Source organism: Benincasa hispida, chromosome 3 (genome assembly GCF_027475165.1).
Source record: "Benincasa hispida cultivar pf3 chromosome 3, pf3_genome.v1.1, whole genome shotgun sequence".
NCBI lineage: Eukaryota > Viridiplantae > Streptophyta > Magnoliopsida > Cucurbitales > Cucurbitaceae > Benincasa > Benincasa hispida.
In genome coordinates, this window is record NC_143480.1 from 7,241,584 (window position 1) to 7,261,003 (window position 19,420).

A 19,420-nucleotide genomic window follows, 5' to 3' on the forward strand; every position below is an offset into this window, starting at 1 on the left:
AATAAGAATTGTATTATTTCATGTTATAAACTCAATTATTTTTATAAAATTTAAAATATGTAATATATTATATGATATTACAAAATAATGATTAAACAAAAATTTAAACATAAAATAAGTCCAAAAATTAATCAGTAATGGTTTATATTCAACTTATAATATTTAATGAGTAACTAAATATATTTTGAATGAAAATGTGTTTAAATTAGAATTTAGGCAAATAATCGAGAGGGAACAGTTTGGTATTGAAATTAAAAGGAAGGGTAAAATGTGGGGAAGCAATGGGCAAAAGGGTAAGGGTGGCCCACCCACAAAGAGTGTCGCAGAATCCCCAAAACCAAACACATGAAACAAACCCTGTCCACATCCCATGCCCAATCTCATTCATTCATTCACCTCTTCTTCCCTTTCCCTTCCTTTTTTCTTTAAAAAAGAAACTTTGGGTCATTGTGTTAAAAAGTACTTCTATTCCATCCAAAATTAAAATAGTACCTCAACTTTCTATTCCATCCAAATATTGTTATATCTGTTTCAAGTTTCCATTTTAACCTTAAATTCCACTTCTACTTTAAAGGTAATTTGTAAAAGTTTATCATGAACAAGAGCAATATGGTAAGTTTTTATGTTTTCTTTCTTTTTTCTTTTCTTTTACAACAAAGGGCAAAGCTTCAATGATATTCCTTTCTGGCAATTTAGGAGAATTCTTACGATCTCCATGGCCTTCAAACTTTCCTATTTTCCCACCTCCTATTAATGTCATCTCATATTGGAATTTAATGGATCTCAACTACCCTTTAATTTCTATCCAATTTTGGTTTATGAACCTTTAAAATCGTCTTTGTTTAATTAAAATTGAGAAAAACTTTCATTTTTGTGTGAGGTATATCCTTTTTATATTTGTCAATTTTAAGAAACTTCACGCTAATCAAAATTGGAGCGAATGTTTAGCGGCTTAAAACTAGCTTATCACACTTTTAATAAGTAATTAATAACATTATTATTATTATTATTATTTTACTCTTGTTGGTGCAGGTATCTCACTTTGAGCCTTCTCGCCCCACCAACTTACTCCTAGTCCAAACAAGTCGTTGGAGCTAGAACTGACCTGCAAGATGGCACTCAACTAGTATAGTGTTGAGCCGAATACACTCTAATGCCTAAGTTAGTACATGAAATATTGAGTTTGGACTAAATACATAGAGCATTATTTGCTCTTTAGGTCAATGGTGTGAGGCTATTCGTAAGCTCATCATCTTACTCTCGTTTGAGACACGTGCAATGTCAGCAACGTCAATATAGATGCGACTCTTGAGGTTGCAAAGTATCAATATCGAGCATAGCTCGAACATTTCTTCTTTGGTGAAACTTTACAAGTTCAGTTGCTTGACCTAGATCCCAAGGGTTTTACTTTTCCTTTTGGGACTCGCAACCCCTATGCAGGCTTTAAAGTGCCATTGATTATTTAAAATAGACGAAAATCATTGTATGAATTTTAGAGAAAATAAGAGTAATTTTTTTTTCAAAAAAATAAATGGTTATCAAACAAGATTTAAGTAATTAAAGTAAATAAGTTCAAACCTCACCATTAATATTAGAAAAGTATTAAAGTATAAAAGTTTCCAATGTAATCATATAATTGAGTTGTTGATAACTTAAAATTAAAAATTTGTGAATCAAATAAAACTTAAATTCAAAAATTAAAAGGAGAAAAATGTATTTTGGTGCATATAATATAAAGTTAAAAACAATAGCCGTTGATGTGATTAAAGTAGGATCTGAAGTGGGAAGCAAAGCAGGTAAGGAAGGGTTGGGGTTAGAATACAATAGGATTCCATTTGCCATATATATCTGTTTAGAATAAATAGTACATATTTATTAATCTGTACCTTCTTGGATTCTCTGTAACCCATCAAAATCTCAACTCAGACCCATCACATGTCTCTTGTCTTATGCATCCTACACAGACACATACACCTTTTTTTTTTTTTTGTTTTGTGGGGCTTTTCCTTTTATTTATTTACACACACAAACAGCAAACAGCCCTTTTATTTATTTATATATTTTGTTTTTTGCACATGCCACGCTTGCATCTACAGGTTGCCTTAATTTATGATTTTTTCTTTTTTCTTTACAAACCAAACTGAGAACCTTGATTTGCCTACTTTGGTCTTAGGCCATAGAGGGAATGTCTTATAAGTTATAAAGACAACCAAAACTCAATATATTTCTTTAATGATATGATATTGTCTATTTTGGACATAAATTCTCGTTTCATGCTTTATTTTGATACCACCCAAAATGTCTCATACCAACGAGACTAATTGTCCTTATCTATATAGTCATGCTCATTTTATTCGCTAACCAATGTGTGACTTTGTTTATACTCTTAACAATCCTCCACTTGAATAGAGTAACACCTTGAGTCTTCCCTCAAATAAATTCGTTAACTTCCCGTTAGAGAGCTTTCTTTAAATTATAAGGCACCTCTAGTTCATCTCGAGGTAGGTCTAGATCAAGTCGACTTGCTCTTCTATCCCAAACATATCTCATTCATCTCGGATTAACATCCATGTTAAAAATCAACAATAAAAAATAAATAGAAAACGTAAAGTAAAAGAGATTGACACAGAGGTTTACCTAGTTTACTAACAATGTGTTAGTTACATCTACAAGACAGAGGAGAATAACTTTATTAGAAAAAATAATATATATTGTAGATATTGAGGTGCCTTTAGTATTACATAGTTTATATAAAGTGTACTTCTCTAAATTCTAAGGTTGTAAACATAAATAACATAAATATGACAAATACGTAAATGACTTAGATTTAACCCTTATCAGGACACACCGCCTCTAGACCCTGATACTTGATCATTCGAAGTGCTACATACTAGATTCAAGGCATTTCAACAATCCAAATAGAGCACACGAGCATGAATCACACTTGCTTTTATCAAGGTAGAGAAGATGACAAGGCTAGCCAAATAGAACACGAACGGGACTCATTAAATTTTTCGTATAGAATATAAGGATCTCACCTACAGAGTTAAGTCTAGACCATGACTCTAATACCTCAATACCTCTTGATAAGAAATAACAAAAACCTTCACCTATCTGTACAATAGTATGATATTATCTACTTTTAAGTATAATCCGTCATGGCTTTGCTTTCGGTATCACCCAAAAAAATTTATACCAATGAAGATAATGGTCTTAGTTATATATCTATAATCATTTCCTTCTTTAATCAAGGTAAAACTTTGTTTCCACTCCTAACATTAATATCCTTTGGTTCAATCACACAGAAGAAAGAAACAAGAGAAATGGAACTTAAATCTTTGATTAACCTAGCCACAACTGTTACCCCTAAACCCAAATTTGAACATTATAGCATGCCATCCAGGTATTGTTCAAATCATGACCAAAAAGCAAATGATTAGAAGAACACTCCAGTTTGAGTTTGTGAATCGAATGAATTAGCAGATCAGAACAAGTGCAAATGTGTCAGGCTAGGGAATTAATTGACTATGTATAGCACTGTGGAGTGGAGGGTATGATTTAAGTGGATCGGGAAAGTTGAAAGGTGTCTAGTTCCCAAGAGACAGGGGCATGGAAATGATACTAAATTTACATTGTAATGTGTTATTAAGTGATTAAATTAATGGAGTTTGGCAGCCACATTGAAATTGAAGGTTTTTTCACGTGCTAATGGCGACCTTTGCGGCTGTTTCAAACTTTATATTTATCACTTTTTGGGAGGTGGGTTCAATTCATTGCAGCAACTTTTATTTTCTCTACTTTTTTTACAATATGGGGAATGATTTTCTTGTTTTGCTAACTTTCAGAAGATGGACAATCTAACAATTCTGCCAAACTCAATTACTTTTGTATCCTTCACCTTTTCTTATTTCATAATATTTTGGCCGCCTTTTCAATCTATTATATTATTAATAGGACATTAGTATTGTTAATTTGTTATGTTATGACTTATGTAATGTAAGAAAGATGCTTATGCCTGGCCGTTCATTGGATGGAATGTAACATAGGTCTTGTTGGGTGGGCCAAGCCCAACCCGTTATCAAATGAACTTTTTGCTTGGGCCTGGGCTCGACCCATGGTATTCATATCGACACAAAAACCCAACCGCCCATTCTGGCTTGTCTGCTTATTATCTATAACTAACCCTTTTCAAAAAGGTCAAAAACTTTTCAATTTTATAAAATTTTATTTTAACCAATAGTCTCTTAGTTGTAAAAAACAATGGTAGAGACGGAGAAAATGGCTAAACAATAAATTGTGGGTTGTGTAGTTTGGGTGATGTGGCGCTATATAACTTTTCAATTTCAGAAAATTTTATTTTAACCATACACCTATTTAGTTCATCATTAATAGAATAATGACATACATTCTAGCGTCAATCCATGCATAATTTAATAAGTAAGATATTAATTACTATTTTAAAAAATGATGGATTTTTCACTCTATAATCATTGAACTTAATTAGAAAAAATAAACCTGGAATGCTTTAACTAATTTGGAAGAAAAATTAAAATTAGTATAATACACATGTCAGGTAGTTTTTTTTTAATTAATATTTTGTTTTTAATTAGAGTATACTTTAAGTGGCTAAAATCCACATTCAACATTTTATTATTAAAGAAATTTCTAACATTTTCTAATTTCTATTACATGAGAGGCTTAATTAATTTGCCATAAATGTGATATTTAATGTATAAAGAACAAATTTATAACTTGTAGATATAAAAGTCAATAACAAAAGAATGATGTGGACAGTGTCATGGTCAACTTGATGATGTGTATCGCCAGGTGTCACTTTTGTTGGTGGCGAATACACAGAACATCGTGGAGATAGAGTGCGTTACCAATTGCCACGTTTGTTCCCATTTCCATTCCGTTCAAAATTCCCTCCGCCTCTTTTCCTTTCCCAATCTTCTCTCGTTTCGCTTCTCCGGCTTCCGCGCTTCAATTGTCCCCAAAATCTAGGTACCGGTTGTCTTCTTCACTCTCAAAACCATGAATATTTTCAGGTTCGCCGGCGATATGACACACTTGATCAGTATTTTAGTCCTTCTCCTCAAAATATACGCTACCAAATCCTGCTCGGGTAATTATCACCTCCCCTTTCTTTTTCATTTTTCCTCTGTTTGTTTCTGGCTTTAAGGAAGTGGAAAGTGATACAAAGAAATGGGAAACAACAGTGTGGGTCTCCATATGTTCTTTTAGTTTTTGTGTCTCAATGGTGGATCCCACTGTAATAGAATTGGAAAATGGGGTCCTGATATCGACGTCTTGAACCAGAGCTTTAATCAGTTCAGCTTCCAGATAGGTGTTATAATTGGTCAATTGAATTTTAATGAACTTTTTGTTAAACTTTTTGTGCTGAAGATTGGACGGACGATTAGGGCTTTTGGTTCTTTTTGTGCTGATGATTGATAGCATTATTCCCCCTTAGTTTTCGGGATAGTTGGGTTAAAGATTGATTCTTTACCGAGTTGATTTTCGTGAGCCGGATATAGATGGTTTAAAGACCCTTCATCAGCACTTTTGCTTAATTGGAACATGAACGTGGAACTGATTTTTAAAATTCATATTTTGAAGGAATTTCACTCAAGACTCAGGAGCTGTATGCCCTTGTTTTTCTCACCCGGTATTTGGATCTGTTCACGGACTTCATATCTGTCTATAATACTGTGATGAAGATGATTTTTATAGCGAGCTCTCTGGCAATTGTTTGGTGTATGCGGGTGCATCCAATCGTGAGGCGGTCATATGATAAAGACCTGGACACTTTTCGTTATTATTTTCTTGTTGCTGGATGTTTCATTCTCGCCCTTTTAGTGAATGAAAAGTTTGGGTTTCAAGAGGTGAGACATTTTTAATATAAATGATTTTAGTTCGCATTTAATGGTTTGAGGGGAGGCATTGTGTTAATATACATAGTTATCTATTCAGTAGGTTGTATATATGATGAGTCTAATGAGTTCATATTTTCCAGATTTCATCCCCATTAGGCTATTTGCATGTGAAATTAAAACCAGGGCGATAATTTATCCACTTAACTGTAAAAGTTCACAACATTGGTTTCGTGAAAGCCTGCACAAGCACTAGAACACTACTGTAAACCCTCCAGGACAAAGAACCTTGAGCAGTTTACTATCGCTATGCATTGTGTTAGACCACCGGTAATTCATACATACCAAAGGAGGGGCAGAAAAGGGAATTCCCCTAATATTTTACCTGTAGAGGAAGTGAGACGTGAGAATTAGTTGGGGGGGACCACTGTTTTACCATATAAGGAATGTTGGGATTGAGTAGAGGGGCATCTTTTCGGGTAAAACGCAGAGTGAGGCTTTTAGAGGAGAGTCCCAACCCTCTCGAATGGGCTGTTTGCTTCTTTCTTTTCCTGCAAGTATTTCCATTATTGTTTCTCTGATTAGGGTCAATTGTTGTTGTTTCTCAGTCTTGTAATCAGACTTCTTCCTGTTCTTGAGATCAATAAACGATTGGTGGTACTTTATTTTGGATATTTTGGCTTGTCGTTGTGTATTTCTAAGTGCAGGGAAGCGGGTACCTAACAACTTTTTGATCTCTTCCTTTTGAGTGTGCCCATTTGTTATTCATCGCCAATGACGAGGCAGACTTCAAGGAAGTAGAAATAGCGGATGGCGAAGACGTTCCAGAGTTGAATACATTCAAGATAGTGGAAGAGGTGAAGATTTCATCGAGGTCGATGCTAGGGTTCTCCAAGAGAGGAACGATAAAATTAAAAGGGATGATCGAAGGAAGGGAAGTCATAGTTCTTATTGATTGTGGGGCCACACATAACTTTATCCATCAGCGACTCGTATCGGAGATGAACCTACTTCTATCGGAGACCACCAAGTACGGAGTGGTTATAGGCAACAGAGTGGTAATTAAAGGAAATGGAATTTGTAAAGCCGTGGTGCTAAATTTGCCCGAACTGGTGGTAACAACCAACTTCCTCCCAATCAATCCGGGAAGGATGGATGTGGTGCTCAGGATGCAGTGACGGTTCACAACAGGGTTCATTGGAGTACATTGGCCGTCCCTAACGATGTCGTTCGCGGTGAACAAGAAACATGCAACTCTCTGGGGGGATCCATCGCTCACTAAAACTGAAGTAACACTGAAGGCTTTGTCCAAGATATGGGAAGAAGACGACAAAGGATTTTTTTATCGAGTTTCAGAACACGGAAATTGAAGGGGATGCAGGGAATGAACAAGGGATTAATGGCGGAAATGTTGAGGTTCTTTCAGTGATGATCCAAGCGCTCTTGGAAAAGAGTGAAGACATATTCGGAACACCGAATGTCCTTCCCTCAAAGCGTGCGGTCAACCACAAGATTGTGATCAGGGAAGGGCAAGCACTGGTGAACGTTAGGTCGTATAAGTATGGGCACACTTAAAAGGAAGAGATCGAAAAGTTGGTTGACGAAATGCTGCAAGCAGAAATCATAAGGCCTAGTTGTAGCCCCTATTCAAGCCCAGTCTTCCTAATATGAAAGAAAGACGAAAGTTGGAGATTCTGCGTCGATTACTGAAAATTGAATCAAGTGACCGTAGCTGATAAGTTTCCAATTCCGGTTATTGAAGAACTGTTAGATGAATTACACAACTCTGCAGTATATTTCAAATTGAACTTAGGATCCAGGTACCACCAGATTAGGATGAGAGGGAGACATAGAGAAGATGACATTTCGCACCCACGAAGGGCATTACGAATTCCTAGTCATGCCCTTTGGATTATTGACCAACGCCCCAACAACATTTCAATCGTTAATGAATCAGATATTCTGGCCATTTCTTCGTCATTTTGTTTTGGTATTCTTTGATGACATTTTGGTTTACAGCCCTAACATCACTACCCACGAAATGCACTTAGCAATCGTCTTCAATGTTTTGAGGGATAACCACTTGTTTGCTAATAAGAAGAAGTGCATGTTCTGCCAATACTGTATACAATTCTTGGGGCATTGGATACCCCAGCGCAGAGTGGAGGCAGACAACGAGAAAATTAAAGTGATGCTACAATGGCCTCAACCTAGGAATGTGTCTGAATTGAGGGGATTCTTGGGATTGATTGGGTACAACAGGCGATTCGTTAAGGGATATGGGATGACAACAACACCATTGACTAAGTTGCTACAGAAAAATTCGTTTAAATGGGACAAGGCAACCTCTAAGGCATTCGAAGAGTTGAAAACAACCATGACTACGATCCTAGTGTTAGCATTGCCAGACTTTTCCCAACCATTCGTGATTGAAACAGACGCTTCAGGGTTTGGATTGGGAGCGGTTCTATCACAAAACTACAGACCCATTGCTTTCTTCAGTCAACAATTATCATGACGAGCATAGGGGAAGTCGATGTATGAGAGGGAGTTGATGGTAGTTGTGTCGTTTGTATAGAAATGGAGACATTATTTATTGGGGAACAAGTTCACGGTGATTTTTGACCAGAAGGCATTAAAATTTCTGATAGAGCAACGGGAAGTGCAACCTCAGTTTTAACGTTGGTTAACTAAACTTATGGGTCATGATTTCGACATCCTATATCAACCTAAGATGCAAAACAAAGTGAAAGATGCCTTATCTCATTTACCCCTAGCTGCCGAGTTCTTAGTGTTATGTACCCTAGCCTTGGTGGATGTGGAAATAGCCTTGAAAGAAGTCGAAGGGGATGAGGAATTGCAACGGATTATAGCAGGGTTGAAGGACGATTTGGAGGGCAACCCCAAGTATCAACTAAAACATGGGAAATTGTTGTACAAGGGAAGGTTAGTACTCTCTAAGTCCTCATCATTAATTCCAGCGCTACTACATACATTTCGTGACTCGGTTTTGGGAGGACATTCCGGGTTCCTTCGTACATATAAGCGTATGTCTGGTGAGTTATTTTGGGCCAGGAATGAAGTCAGATGTTAAGAAGTATGTGGAACAATGTGAAATCTGTCAATGGAATAAGACCGAGGCTCTAACTCCAGCCCGGGTGTTACAGCCATTGTCCATTCCTTATCAAATTTGGGATGATTTAACAATGGATTTTGTTGAAGGGTTGCCGAAGTCAGGGGGTTACAACGCCATCATGGTGGTCATGGATCACTTGAGTAAATACGCTCACTTCATATGTTTAAAGCACCCCTTCACCAAAGAGGTAGCAGAGTTGTTTGTTCATGAGGTGGTGTGCCACCATGGAGTCCCGAAGACCATAATCACTAATCGAGATAAGATTTTCCTCGGTAATTTTTGGAAGGAGCTATTTACAATGATGGAGACAGTACCGAAGAGAAGCATCACATTCCACCCCCAAATGGATGGGCAAATGGAAAGGGTTAACTGTTGTCTTGAAACGTACTTGCGTTGATTCTGCAATGAACAACCAACCAAATGGAGCACTTGGATACCTTGGGCTGAGCTATGTTATAACACGACCTTCCATGCATCTATCAAAACAACCCCTTACCAGTCAGTATTTGGGCGTGCTCCCCCACCTCTCATATCTTATGGGGAGAAGAAGACATCAAATGATCTGGTTGAACAGAAGTTAATGGCAAGGGATACAACCTGGAAGAACACTTGGTAATAGCCCAAAACTGGATGAAAAAGCAAGTGGACTTAAAGAGACGGGACTTAGTATTTGAAATTGGAGATGAGGTGTCTTGAAACTACGACCTTACAGGCAACATTCTCTGGTGAGAAAGAGGTGTGAGAAACTTTCTCCTCGCTTCTATGGGCCCTACAAAGTATTGGAACGAATTGGGGAAGTAGCATACAAGTTAGAATTACCAGACGAAGCCAGTATCTGTAACGTTTTTCATGTGTCACGGCTGAAAAAGAAGTTGGGAAAAAAAAGCACATGTGCAACACCATCCCCCGGTATTGACAGAAGAGTTTGAACTCCAAATTGTACCTGAAGCCATACTTGGGGTGCGTTGGAATGGAGAATTAACAACAAATGAATGGCTGGTGAAGTGGAAAAATCTTCCCAAGAGAGACCACTTGGGAGCCGGTCTATCAAATGAATGAACAATTTCCCACGCTCCACCTTGAGAACAAGGTGCATCTCGAGGAGGGGGGTACTGTCAGACCACCGGTAATCCATACATACCAAAGGAGGGGCAGAAAAGGGAATTCCCCTAACATTTTACCTATAGAGGAAGTGGGATGTGAGAATTAGTTAGGGGAGGGGACCACTGTTTTACCATATAAGGAATGTTGGGATTGAGTAGAGGGGCATCTTTTCGGGTAAAAAGCAGAGTGAGGCTTTTAGAGTTCCAGCCCTCTCAAATTGGCTGGTTGCATCTTTCTTTTCGTGCAAGTATTTCCATCATCATTTCTCTGAATAGGGTCAACTGCTGTTGTTTCTCAGTCTTGTAATCAGACTTCTTCCTGTTCTTGAGATCAATAAACGACTCGTGGTACTTTGTTTTGGATATTTTGTCTTGTTGTTGGGTATTTCTGAGTGCAGGGGAGGCGGGTACCTAACAAATTGTTTACCCCAGTGGAATAAGGATTACGTCTTAACTATTTTCATGGAACATCAGTTTTGAAACTAAAATTTGCATCCTTTAATGAACAACTAAAATTTGCTAATGTAGTTTTATCACTCCCTATTACCCCTTTCTGTTGATTGACGGGATACATCTTGCAATGTTACCGTCATAGTCATGCTGACTTCACTTTTGTTAGTACTTGTTAGGAATGGCTATAATTTTTCATTACTTTATAAGTAATCCACATTGTTACTCTGATCCACCCTGTTTGGTGTTTCCTATGTTCATTCTGTACGAGCAACAATATGACTCAATAGAAAAATGATATTGCTGAACTTTTTTTGCTCCAGATCTTTTGGGCATTTTCAATCTACTTGGAGGCCGTAGCAATTCTTCCTCAATTAGTCTTATTGCAACGAAGTGGAAATGTTGACAATTTAACTGGCCATTATGTCTTCTTTCTTGGGTTTGTATATTTCCTTTATGGCTGGTGGATCTTAATGGAAGAATTACTTTCTTGCTTTATAACCTCATCATCTTTAAAAGAATATGATCACTCATTCTTTTTCTGTTTCTGCTATTCATGTTAGACGTAGTCATCTCCTTTACAGCTAATGACCAATTTGCAAAACAATAAATTTTCTAACTGACATGTATGAATGGGCTTTTAGTTTCACATGGTCAAGGATTTTTGTGAATTGCTGTCCAGAAACTATTAATATTTTTTGGATGCCTGAGCATGATGATGCTTATTATTATTATTATTATTGTTGTTATTGTTATAGGAACGATGATGCTTATTTTGACTGGTTTATGAAAAATCCTTCATGTTCAATGTCATTGGACTAAGCAGCCATGCACTATGTATTCAATATATTCTTTAAGAAAATTTGTATATGTTTGATATGAATCTATGACTGTTGGCGGCCTTTTTGTCATGGGGAAGGCTTCAACAACTAGTTTGTACATGAAATTTGTTCTACCAACAGTATAGAAGTCACAGATACCATTCTTGTTGATTTTCTTGGGAAGAAGTTCTTACTGTAGCTAAGATCCTAGCTTCTTCTGGGTGTGCCCTCTCAAAATTATTTTGTAAAAATAGTTCTTCTGATTGGAACTAAAATTATTCTGCAGAGCTTATCGTGCACTCTACATCCTCAACTGGATCTACCGATACTTCACAGACATACACTTCAATCGGTGGATAGGTAAGATTCGTGTTGGTCTTGGCTTGGTCACACAAACTCTTGGTCGTTATCTTTAAATGTCTTACATGGTGTTTTGTTCTTGTAGCTTGCATTGCTGGCCTGGTTCAGACGGCTTTATATGCTGATTTTTTTTACTACTACTACATTAGGTGATTAAATCAAATTCCTATGCGGGCTATTGTTTTAGTTTTGCTCTACACTGCTGTATCATATAGAGTGATGTTTTTTTTTTTTTAATCTAACTTTTGCAGCTGGAAAAACAACGCGAAGCTTCAGTTGCCAGCTTGATTAAATCTAGAATCAGTGTATGATGTTATGGAGCTTGAGATCCAGTTATGTTTTTACATCATGGTAGGTAAATATGGCTTGGGAGTGGGGATAGAAGTAGAACACCTAACTTCAATCATCACAAGTTCCTTCATTTCCGGGTAGAGAACCTCAGGTGGGTTCTTGATGCATACTGAAATTTCATAGGGACTTTTTGATTAACCCTGTTCATAGTTAATTATAGTTTCCAAGGTTAGGTTGCTCTTCTTCATTGCTAACTTGTAAAGATATCCTTGGGAGGACTGACATCAAGATTATATAAGCTGATGCAGGAGTCCATTCTGTAGTTCCTACGTTCATTGTCAAGGCGTAGGAAACCACTTTCACTTTGAGAGAACAAATTTGAAGTTCATTTTCACTGCAACTACTAATAGATATCAATGGCAGTATGGTTTTTAGTTTTCCAGTATTTCTATTAAATACAACACGACTTTTTGGTATCCTCCATCGTTATTGTTGTGATCAAATTGGAAGCTGAGTACTCATTTGGCAAATGTTGTCTTCTTGTTTCTTGTGAAATTTTCTGTTAAATTTTAGGTTATCGATCTGATTTTTTTTTTTCTTAAATGAATATGTGGATTACAATTACAGAAGAAAATGGTAGAGATCCTAAAGAATTACTCAATTCAGTGAACAATTAAATAAAAACAGTGAAGGATATTATTGAATGCTTTTTGGACCATTCCACAAATATGAAGTTAATTATTGACTACTTTTTGGTAGTGTTGCACGATGTATAAGGGTTGGCTGAAACTATGTAAAACACATTGATGTATTTTACAGTATAGCAGAGCTACGAAACTTTTATTTTATTTATTTTTTCCCCTCCCCTTTAGTTGCTGTACACAACCCGTCACTAATGTTATTCAAAAAGCCATTGATGGTTTCTGAGTTTTTTGTTTTCTACTTTGTTTGTGCTTCACAGTGTAAGTATCATCAGACAACTCTCTACTTTAACCTGCAGCCACCGCTTGTCAAAGGAAAAGAAGAATCAATATGTCTGATCTGAAGATAAGGCTGGTTCAGGTGTACAAAGGAAAAACAAATTATAAACGAATCAAAGTCATATTGTATTATGTTGAAAAGAAAGTTTCTGTAAAAGATAACTTTGAATTTTGTAATGGTTGGGTGTATGGTATAATATAAGGGATTAGTCGAATTGAAATGACGAGCATACATATTAAAGAGTGCTATTAAAAAGGAATTTGAATTTCTTTCTTGTGGAGAAGTGAAGGCTATGAATTGAGTCTTTTGAGGTGAGTTTGTGAAGGCCCACTGACCAGTGGTTAAAGCAAAGTGCAGAAGCACTTGGGATAGGATTAGGCCTACCAAAGTGCTTTGCCAATCCCCAAAAGCTTCACCATTCTTCTCAATTCTTGATTGCAAGTGTGAATCCTTTTCAAAATTTCAACCCCAGGCTTGGCTTGCCTGCCCAGGCTTCCACTTTCACATCTCTTGTCATTTTAGTCTTATTCCACTACTTTTTGGACAATAGTACTGTTAGTTATGTGTATGACCCCTTTTTTTGTTTTTAATCTCAATTCAAAGATCTACCTTATGATTTTCAAGGAGATGTTTGGCATCCCATTTTTCGTTTTATAAATTCAAAATGTGAATAATTTGAAAGAAGTAAATAAATTTTATATATATATTTATACTTTTTCATGTTATAAATTTATTTCATTTTTTTCAAAATTAAAATGGCTTTACTATAGATCATATAATATTGTAAAAGAAACAAAAATTATAATATAAAACACGTTCATGTATTAGTTAGGCTAAATTGTAAATTTAGTTTTAAATTTTTAGGTAATTTAGCCTATAAATTTTTAGGTATGTACTCATTCGGTCTCTAAACTTTAAAAAGTATTCAATAAGTTATAGAATCTTCCATTTTTTTTTTCAAATAAACTTCTAATAACTTTTGATTTTTTTTTTTGTAGGTTCATAAATTTTCAATTTTGTATCTAATGAGTTCTTGATATATTTAATTTTCTCTTTAAAAAAATAATTGATAATTAATCTATTGGAAATAAATAGGATTTTATGTCCAAAGAAAATCTAAATTTTAGTTTTATGTTTAGTAGACAAGCGAATTTTTCTAAAATTATTGAATAGGTTAAAGATCTATTAGATACAAAAGTTAAAAGTTTAGAATCTATTGGACATAAAATTGGAAATTTAAAGATTTACTAGATTTAAAGTTCTAAAACTTAATTTACATAAAATTTAAAATTTAAGAATCTATTAGGTTTTTTTTGTAAGTTCAAAATTTATTAGACACAAAATTAACTGTTTATAGGCCTATTAGACATTAGTCCATATTTTCTTTTTATATTTATATTAGTTTTCATTCAAACTACCAAAAAAATTACAGTAATGTTAGCTGTGGAGAAATGAAAATTGAAGAACGAGAAATTTTGGACATTTGTAATTTTGGACATCTATTATTTCGGATATTTAAATATTACGTTTATCTACCTTCCCAAAAAACAAACGCCCCTTAATTTTTCATTCGAACTACCAAAAAAAAATGAACAGCAATGTTAGCCATAGAGAGATGAAAAACAAGAATTAGTGGACACTTGTGCACTCATATTATATATTAAAAGTATTGACGACAGTACATTTTGCAAAATTTTAATCATCGTGAATTTTGTTTTCTATTTTTCTAATGTTTTCTCTTTCTTTAAACATTTCTCTGTCGTTCACTTTGTCATTTATCATTGTCATTTGTTAACAACTACAATTTTGGAATTGAGAGAAAAAAGGGGTTCATATTCATTGACTAAAGAAGAAAAACCACAAAAGATAAACAGGGAAAGGCCAAAATGAACCCAATATTAAAACTTTTTGCTTCTTGTGTCTGCATGTGAATATAAATTGATGTCACCAATCGATTGAAGCATGCTTAGTGCCTCCATTATAATCATTTAAATGATCCTATATACATATATATATCAAAGAAAAGTGACAGTATATTGCATGCCAGAAAAGAAAATAGGAGAAGCAAAATAAAATGTTTGTTTACAATTGGAGGACAAAGAATTCAACCATCAATTTTTTAAATGTAGGCATGTTGAGATTAAGGATTAGGAGTAATCAAACATTGATACATTTGATTATAGAAATATATTAGAAGGAAATTTGTGGGAGAATGTATGATTGATGGTTAAGAGAAGAAGCAAACATTGTGGTGTCCGCCATTGGAAGTTAGCTGAGTTTACTGCACTAATTTTGTCTCATTTGTGTCGGAAATATGGAGCAGCGAGGACCCATTTGGCCATTGAGACAACCCTCTTAATGAAGACTCCTCATTTTTTTTTTTTTTTTACTTTGCATATTAATTCCCCCTCCTTCACTCCACTACCTTTTTTACTTAAACCAAAATTTCTTCCCCAAAATGGTCACTATTGTGATCATTTTACTCTTGTGAGTTTGTGACCATTGAAAAGAAAAACAGAACAAAGAACATTCTATCAGCTATCTGATCGTTTTTTAAGATAAATTAAATGTTGCTTTTGTATTTTTATAGGACCCAAATGAAGACGTTGCAAAAGGGAACCGAAAGAAGGATGGTGACAAGAATACAGCTTTCCTTCATTCTTAAATCTTTTCTTTTTGCTGCACCAATGGTTTCATTCTCACTCATCACATGACAAAAATAACTATTTTTGAGTATGGCTCTATGCCTTCGTCTTTTTTTGGCTCTACATATTCTCAAGTCAAGTGTATTAAAGAGTTGTAATTATTGAGATAGACAATACATAATAGATAGGACTACAGTCTCAGACTCTCAGATATGTGTAAGCTTAGAAGATTTGTGCATGAAGATTAGAAAAGAGAGAAACCTGTAATGGCAATGATTAAAACTGGGTTTAGTGTAGGGTCCATGATTTGATCGCAGCCAAACCTAATCAATCACCTTACAAACGTAGACTTCACAAATATTTGTAATAATATCATACCTCCAGGCTGAGGCTGATGGAGCCACCAAAATATTCTTAAAACCATATTATTAAATTGAGCTTGAAGAACATCCTTTCTTCCATTTGAAGCAGAACCATTTCATTATCCATGGCAAATCAGAGTATTATTAAGTTGTTGAAGACTCATGGGGTTTTCTAGCTGTACTTATCCTCAGTAACTGCATTACATTCTTTCTTGACAGTGTGGCTATGGCAATGGCTGTGGCTGTGGCTGTGACTATGGCTATGCCTTCCTTTTCCTTTTCTTTTCTTCCCACCTGTGCTTTAAATATTCGCTTTTTTAGACCTGGACCTCCATTTCCGGCATTAATCTAAGATACAGTCAAAGTTCCTGCTTTTGCTTTTTGCAAAGAAAATTCTACTCTTTTAATCACTTTTTTCTTCCTTTAGCCCTTTTTACTACTTCCTCTGTTTTCCTTCGCCAATCACCAATTCTTCCACTTCCATTCTCCATTGGAACAATCTCTCTCTTTTGAGTTCAATATAACTCTGTTTTGAGTGTGTGCGTGTGTTCTTTTTTCTTTTTTCTTATGGAAACAATCAAACCCAAATCATCTATGAAGAGCAAGACGAGATTTGCCAGAACATTTCAGAAGGTAATCAACCTCAGGAATGCAACTCGGATTGCGTCCAGTAATGGAATCTGCGTTCTGGTTTCTCACAACAAATTCAAGGAAGATTCGACTATTCATGGAGGAAAATCCCAAATCTTTGAGAGAAATGAAGAAGATGTCAAAGCTCGAAACAGGGCAGTCATGGAAGCTCTGGTTGCGAAGCTTTTTGCGAGCGTTACTTCAATCAAAGCAGCTTACGCTGAGCTTCAAATGGCACAGAGTCCTTACAACAGCGACGCAATTCAAGCTGCAGACCAGGCGGTGGTAGATGAATTGAAGGTCATTTCAGAGTTGAAACGAAGCTTCATAAAGAAAGAACTCGATCTCTCACCCCAAGTGACGTTGATGCTTTCAGAGATTCAAGAACAGCAAAGTTTGATGAAAACATATGAAATAACGATTAAGAAATTGCAGGCTGAATCGGAGCAGAAAGATACCGGCATTATCTCGTTGAAGAAAAAGCTCGGCGAATCAATTTCGTTCAACAAATCGTTGGAGAAGAAGCTGAATGCAAGTGGTTCCTTGTCCATGTTTGATAATCTTCAATTTCCTCTACTGAATCCAACCCATTTTGCCCAATTCCTGCATTATACCCTAAGATCCATCAGAAATTTCGTGAAATTGATGATCTGCGAAATGGAATCAGCAAGCTGGGACCTGAACGCGGCCGTCCAATGCATCGTCGATTCCGACACCAAATTCCCAGAGCCAACCCATCGCAGCTTCGCTTTCGAATCGTTCGTCTGCAAAACCATGTTCGAGGGTTTTACAGCCGACGCAAATTTCTTACTCCAAAACGATTCCATTTCCCACGATAAGCAGCAAAACCACCATATGTTCGAAAAATTCAAGAAGCTCAAACCAGTAAACCCTAAAATCTTCATATCTCAAAACCCTAACTCCACATTCGCTAAATTCACCCGCGCCAAGTACCTCCAACTCGTCCACGCGAAAATGGAGTGCTCTCTCTTCGGAAATCTAAACCAGCGAAAAATCATGAGCTCCGGTGGCGTTCCCGACACGACGTTCTTCGCCGCCTTCGCCGAGATGTCGAAGCGCGTTTGGCTTCTACGGTGTTTGGCATTTTCACTTCACAACGACGTTACGATCTTCCAAGTAAGGAAGAACAGCAGATTCTCAGAAGTTTACATGCAATGCGTTACCGAAGAGACCTTGTTTTCTCCGGCGGATATGAACGACTCCGCCGTAGGATCCGGGTCGGAGCCCCGAGTCCGTTTCACCGTAGTTCCGGGTTTCAAGATTGGAGAGACGGTGGTCCAGAGTCGGGTTTATTTATCGCCGCCGAGTCGCTAAAGTCCAATGCGGGCCGGAACTCGGAACAAATGTGATTGATTGTTCGGCAATTCTCAGCCGTTGGATGCTAAGCTTCCATGACCGCTAGATCAAAATTGATGGAAGAGATTACTCAGCGTACTGTAAACTATTTTAAATTTTTTCAATGAATTGTATAAATATCTGTATTATATACAGTCACACTTATGCTATAATATATATTTGAGCTACTATTCAAACTAAAATAATATGCTTTAAATGATTTTTTTCATTAAAAAAAAAGAGAGAGAGAATTCTCATTAAAAAAAATATTTAATCTTCACTTTACGGAAAAAAACGAAAATCATTTTTCTTCATCAGCTTGAGTTCTACTTTTAAAAAAAGAGGTCTTAATTAAATTTAGGTTGGTTATGACTAGAAATTAAATTGAAACACTTTAATTGAAAAATTAAGGCCATAGAATATGAAAATTATAACATTTATGTGTAGTTTGTAGGCATGCATAATGATATTATTGAGAAAAAAATGATTTTTAAGTTGAAGCTTGGGCACAAAGATTTGTGGTGTAAAGGTGGAATGGACAATGCTTGCCAAGTTGAATGGATATAAATATAATGCAAATAATTTTGAACCAAACACTATCATGGCATCTTCCTTTTCTTCTTTTTCTTTTGAATTAAGTGTTGGCAAAAATGATGACCCATGTCACACTCCTTTTTTTAATTATATTATAAATATATATATATATATATATATATATTATATATATATATATATATATATATTATATATAATATATATTCCGAATTGGGTACCCATACCCCACAGTATAAATAAATATAAATACAATATGTCCCATCTCCTAACCTTATGTTAAATCAAATGAAAAATCATCATTTTGTATTAAAATCAATATCTTTTTCCTCGTGTACTTGCATAATACCGTTGTTAGAATATGTTACAAATAAAATACAATAAAGAGATATTATAAGGGAGCCCAATGCATTGAAATTGATGCTAATATGATTATTCCAAATCCGACATCAAAACTCTGATCCAGCTCACCAAAGCAGCCCTTCATTGCACCCACCGTCCGACATCATATTCCACAAACAACCTTTTCAGTATTTTGGTTGTTGCACCGTTTTTGGTGTGGTTGGATTAGCTTGATGCGTTTCCAAGTTAATATTATAGACATCAAAACTGAGAGGTGATTCTTCCAAGAAAAGATATATTTTGATCGAATATCACTTTTAGATGTAATGTTAGTGTTTAAATAACAAACACTAGAATTTTAATTAAAATCAGGACTCTATTAAAAAAAGTTTGGAGAGAATGTATTTTTTTTTAAAAAAAAAAAATGTTTATATTAGAAGTTATGTCATTCTAAATTACATTTGATGCAACATGAAGCAAAAGAAAATCTAAAGCTACAATAAGATTTACATGCAGGT

At 35.6% G+C, this 19,420-nt stretch overlaps 2 protein-coding genes across 3 annotated transcripts; both read left to right on the forward strand.

The window, feature by feature from the left end:
* Positions 1-4,863: 4,863 nt before the first annotated feature.
* On the forward strand, positions 4,864-13,235 carry ERD2 (ER lumen protein retaining receptor family protein). Of its 2 annotated transcripts, XR_005482878.2 has the most exons (7): positions 4,893-5,125; positions 5,620-5,885; positions 10,886-11,001; positions 11,670-11,743; positions 11,829-11,892; positions 11,995-12,185; positions 12,996-13,235. XR_005482878.2 is itself a non-coding variant. In XM_039036525.2 (6 exons), the coding sequence occupies exons 1-6, from the start codon at positions 5,035-5,037 to the stop codon at positions 12,029-12,031; spliced, it is 648 nt and encodes a 215-aa protein (XP_038892453.1). In that variant the 5' UTR covers positions 4,864-5,034; the 3' UTR covers positions 12,032-12,510. The 2 variants fall into 2 exon arrangements, 1 of the variants encoding a protein (XP_038892453.1); XM_039036525.2 differs by lacking the exon at positions 12,996-13,235 and having other exon boundaries at positions 4,864-5,125; positions 11,995-12,510.
* A 2,158-nt stretch (positions 13,236-15,393) lies between these two features.
* On the forward strand, positions 15,394-18,211 carry UNE1 (intracellular protein transporter, putative (DUF641)). Its single transcript, XM_039037157.2, has one exon. It carries the CDS (start codon positions 16,590-16,592, stop codon positions 17,985-17,987), a length of 1,398 nt encoding a protein of 465 aa, XP_038893085.1. The 5' UTR covers positions 15,394-16,589; the 3' UTR covers positions 17,988-18,211.
* Positions 18,212-19,420: the final 1,209 nt, after the last annotated feature.

What these genes read in the sequence shown, in the direction of transcription:
- UNE1 (XM_039037157.2), top strand. Translation starts at nt 16,590, where the DNA reads ATGGAAACAATCAAACCCAAATCATCTATGAAGAGCAAGACGAGATTT.
- ERD2 (XM_039036525.2), top strand. Translation starts at nt 5,035, where the DNA reads ATGAATATTTTCAGGTTCGCCGGCGATATGACACACTTGATCAGTATT. An exon ending in AAAAGTTTGGGTTTCAAGAG is followed by an intron (nt 5,886 to 10,885) that starts GTGAGACATTTT and finishes TTTTTGCTCCAG; the next exon opens with ATCTTTTGGGCATTTTCAAT. An exon ending in ACACTTCAATCGGTGGATAG is followed by an intron (nt 11,744 to 11,828) that starts GTAAGATTCGTG and finishes TTGTTCTTGTAG; the next exon opens with CTTGCATTGCTGGCCTGGTT.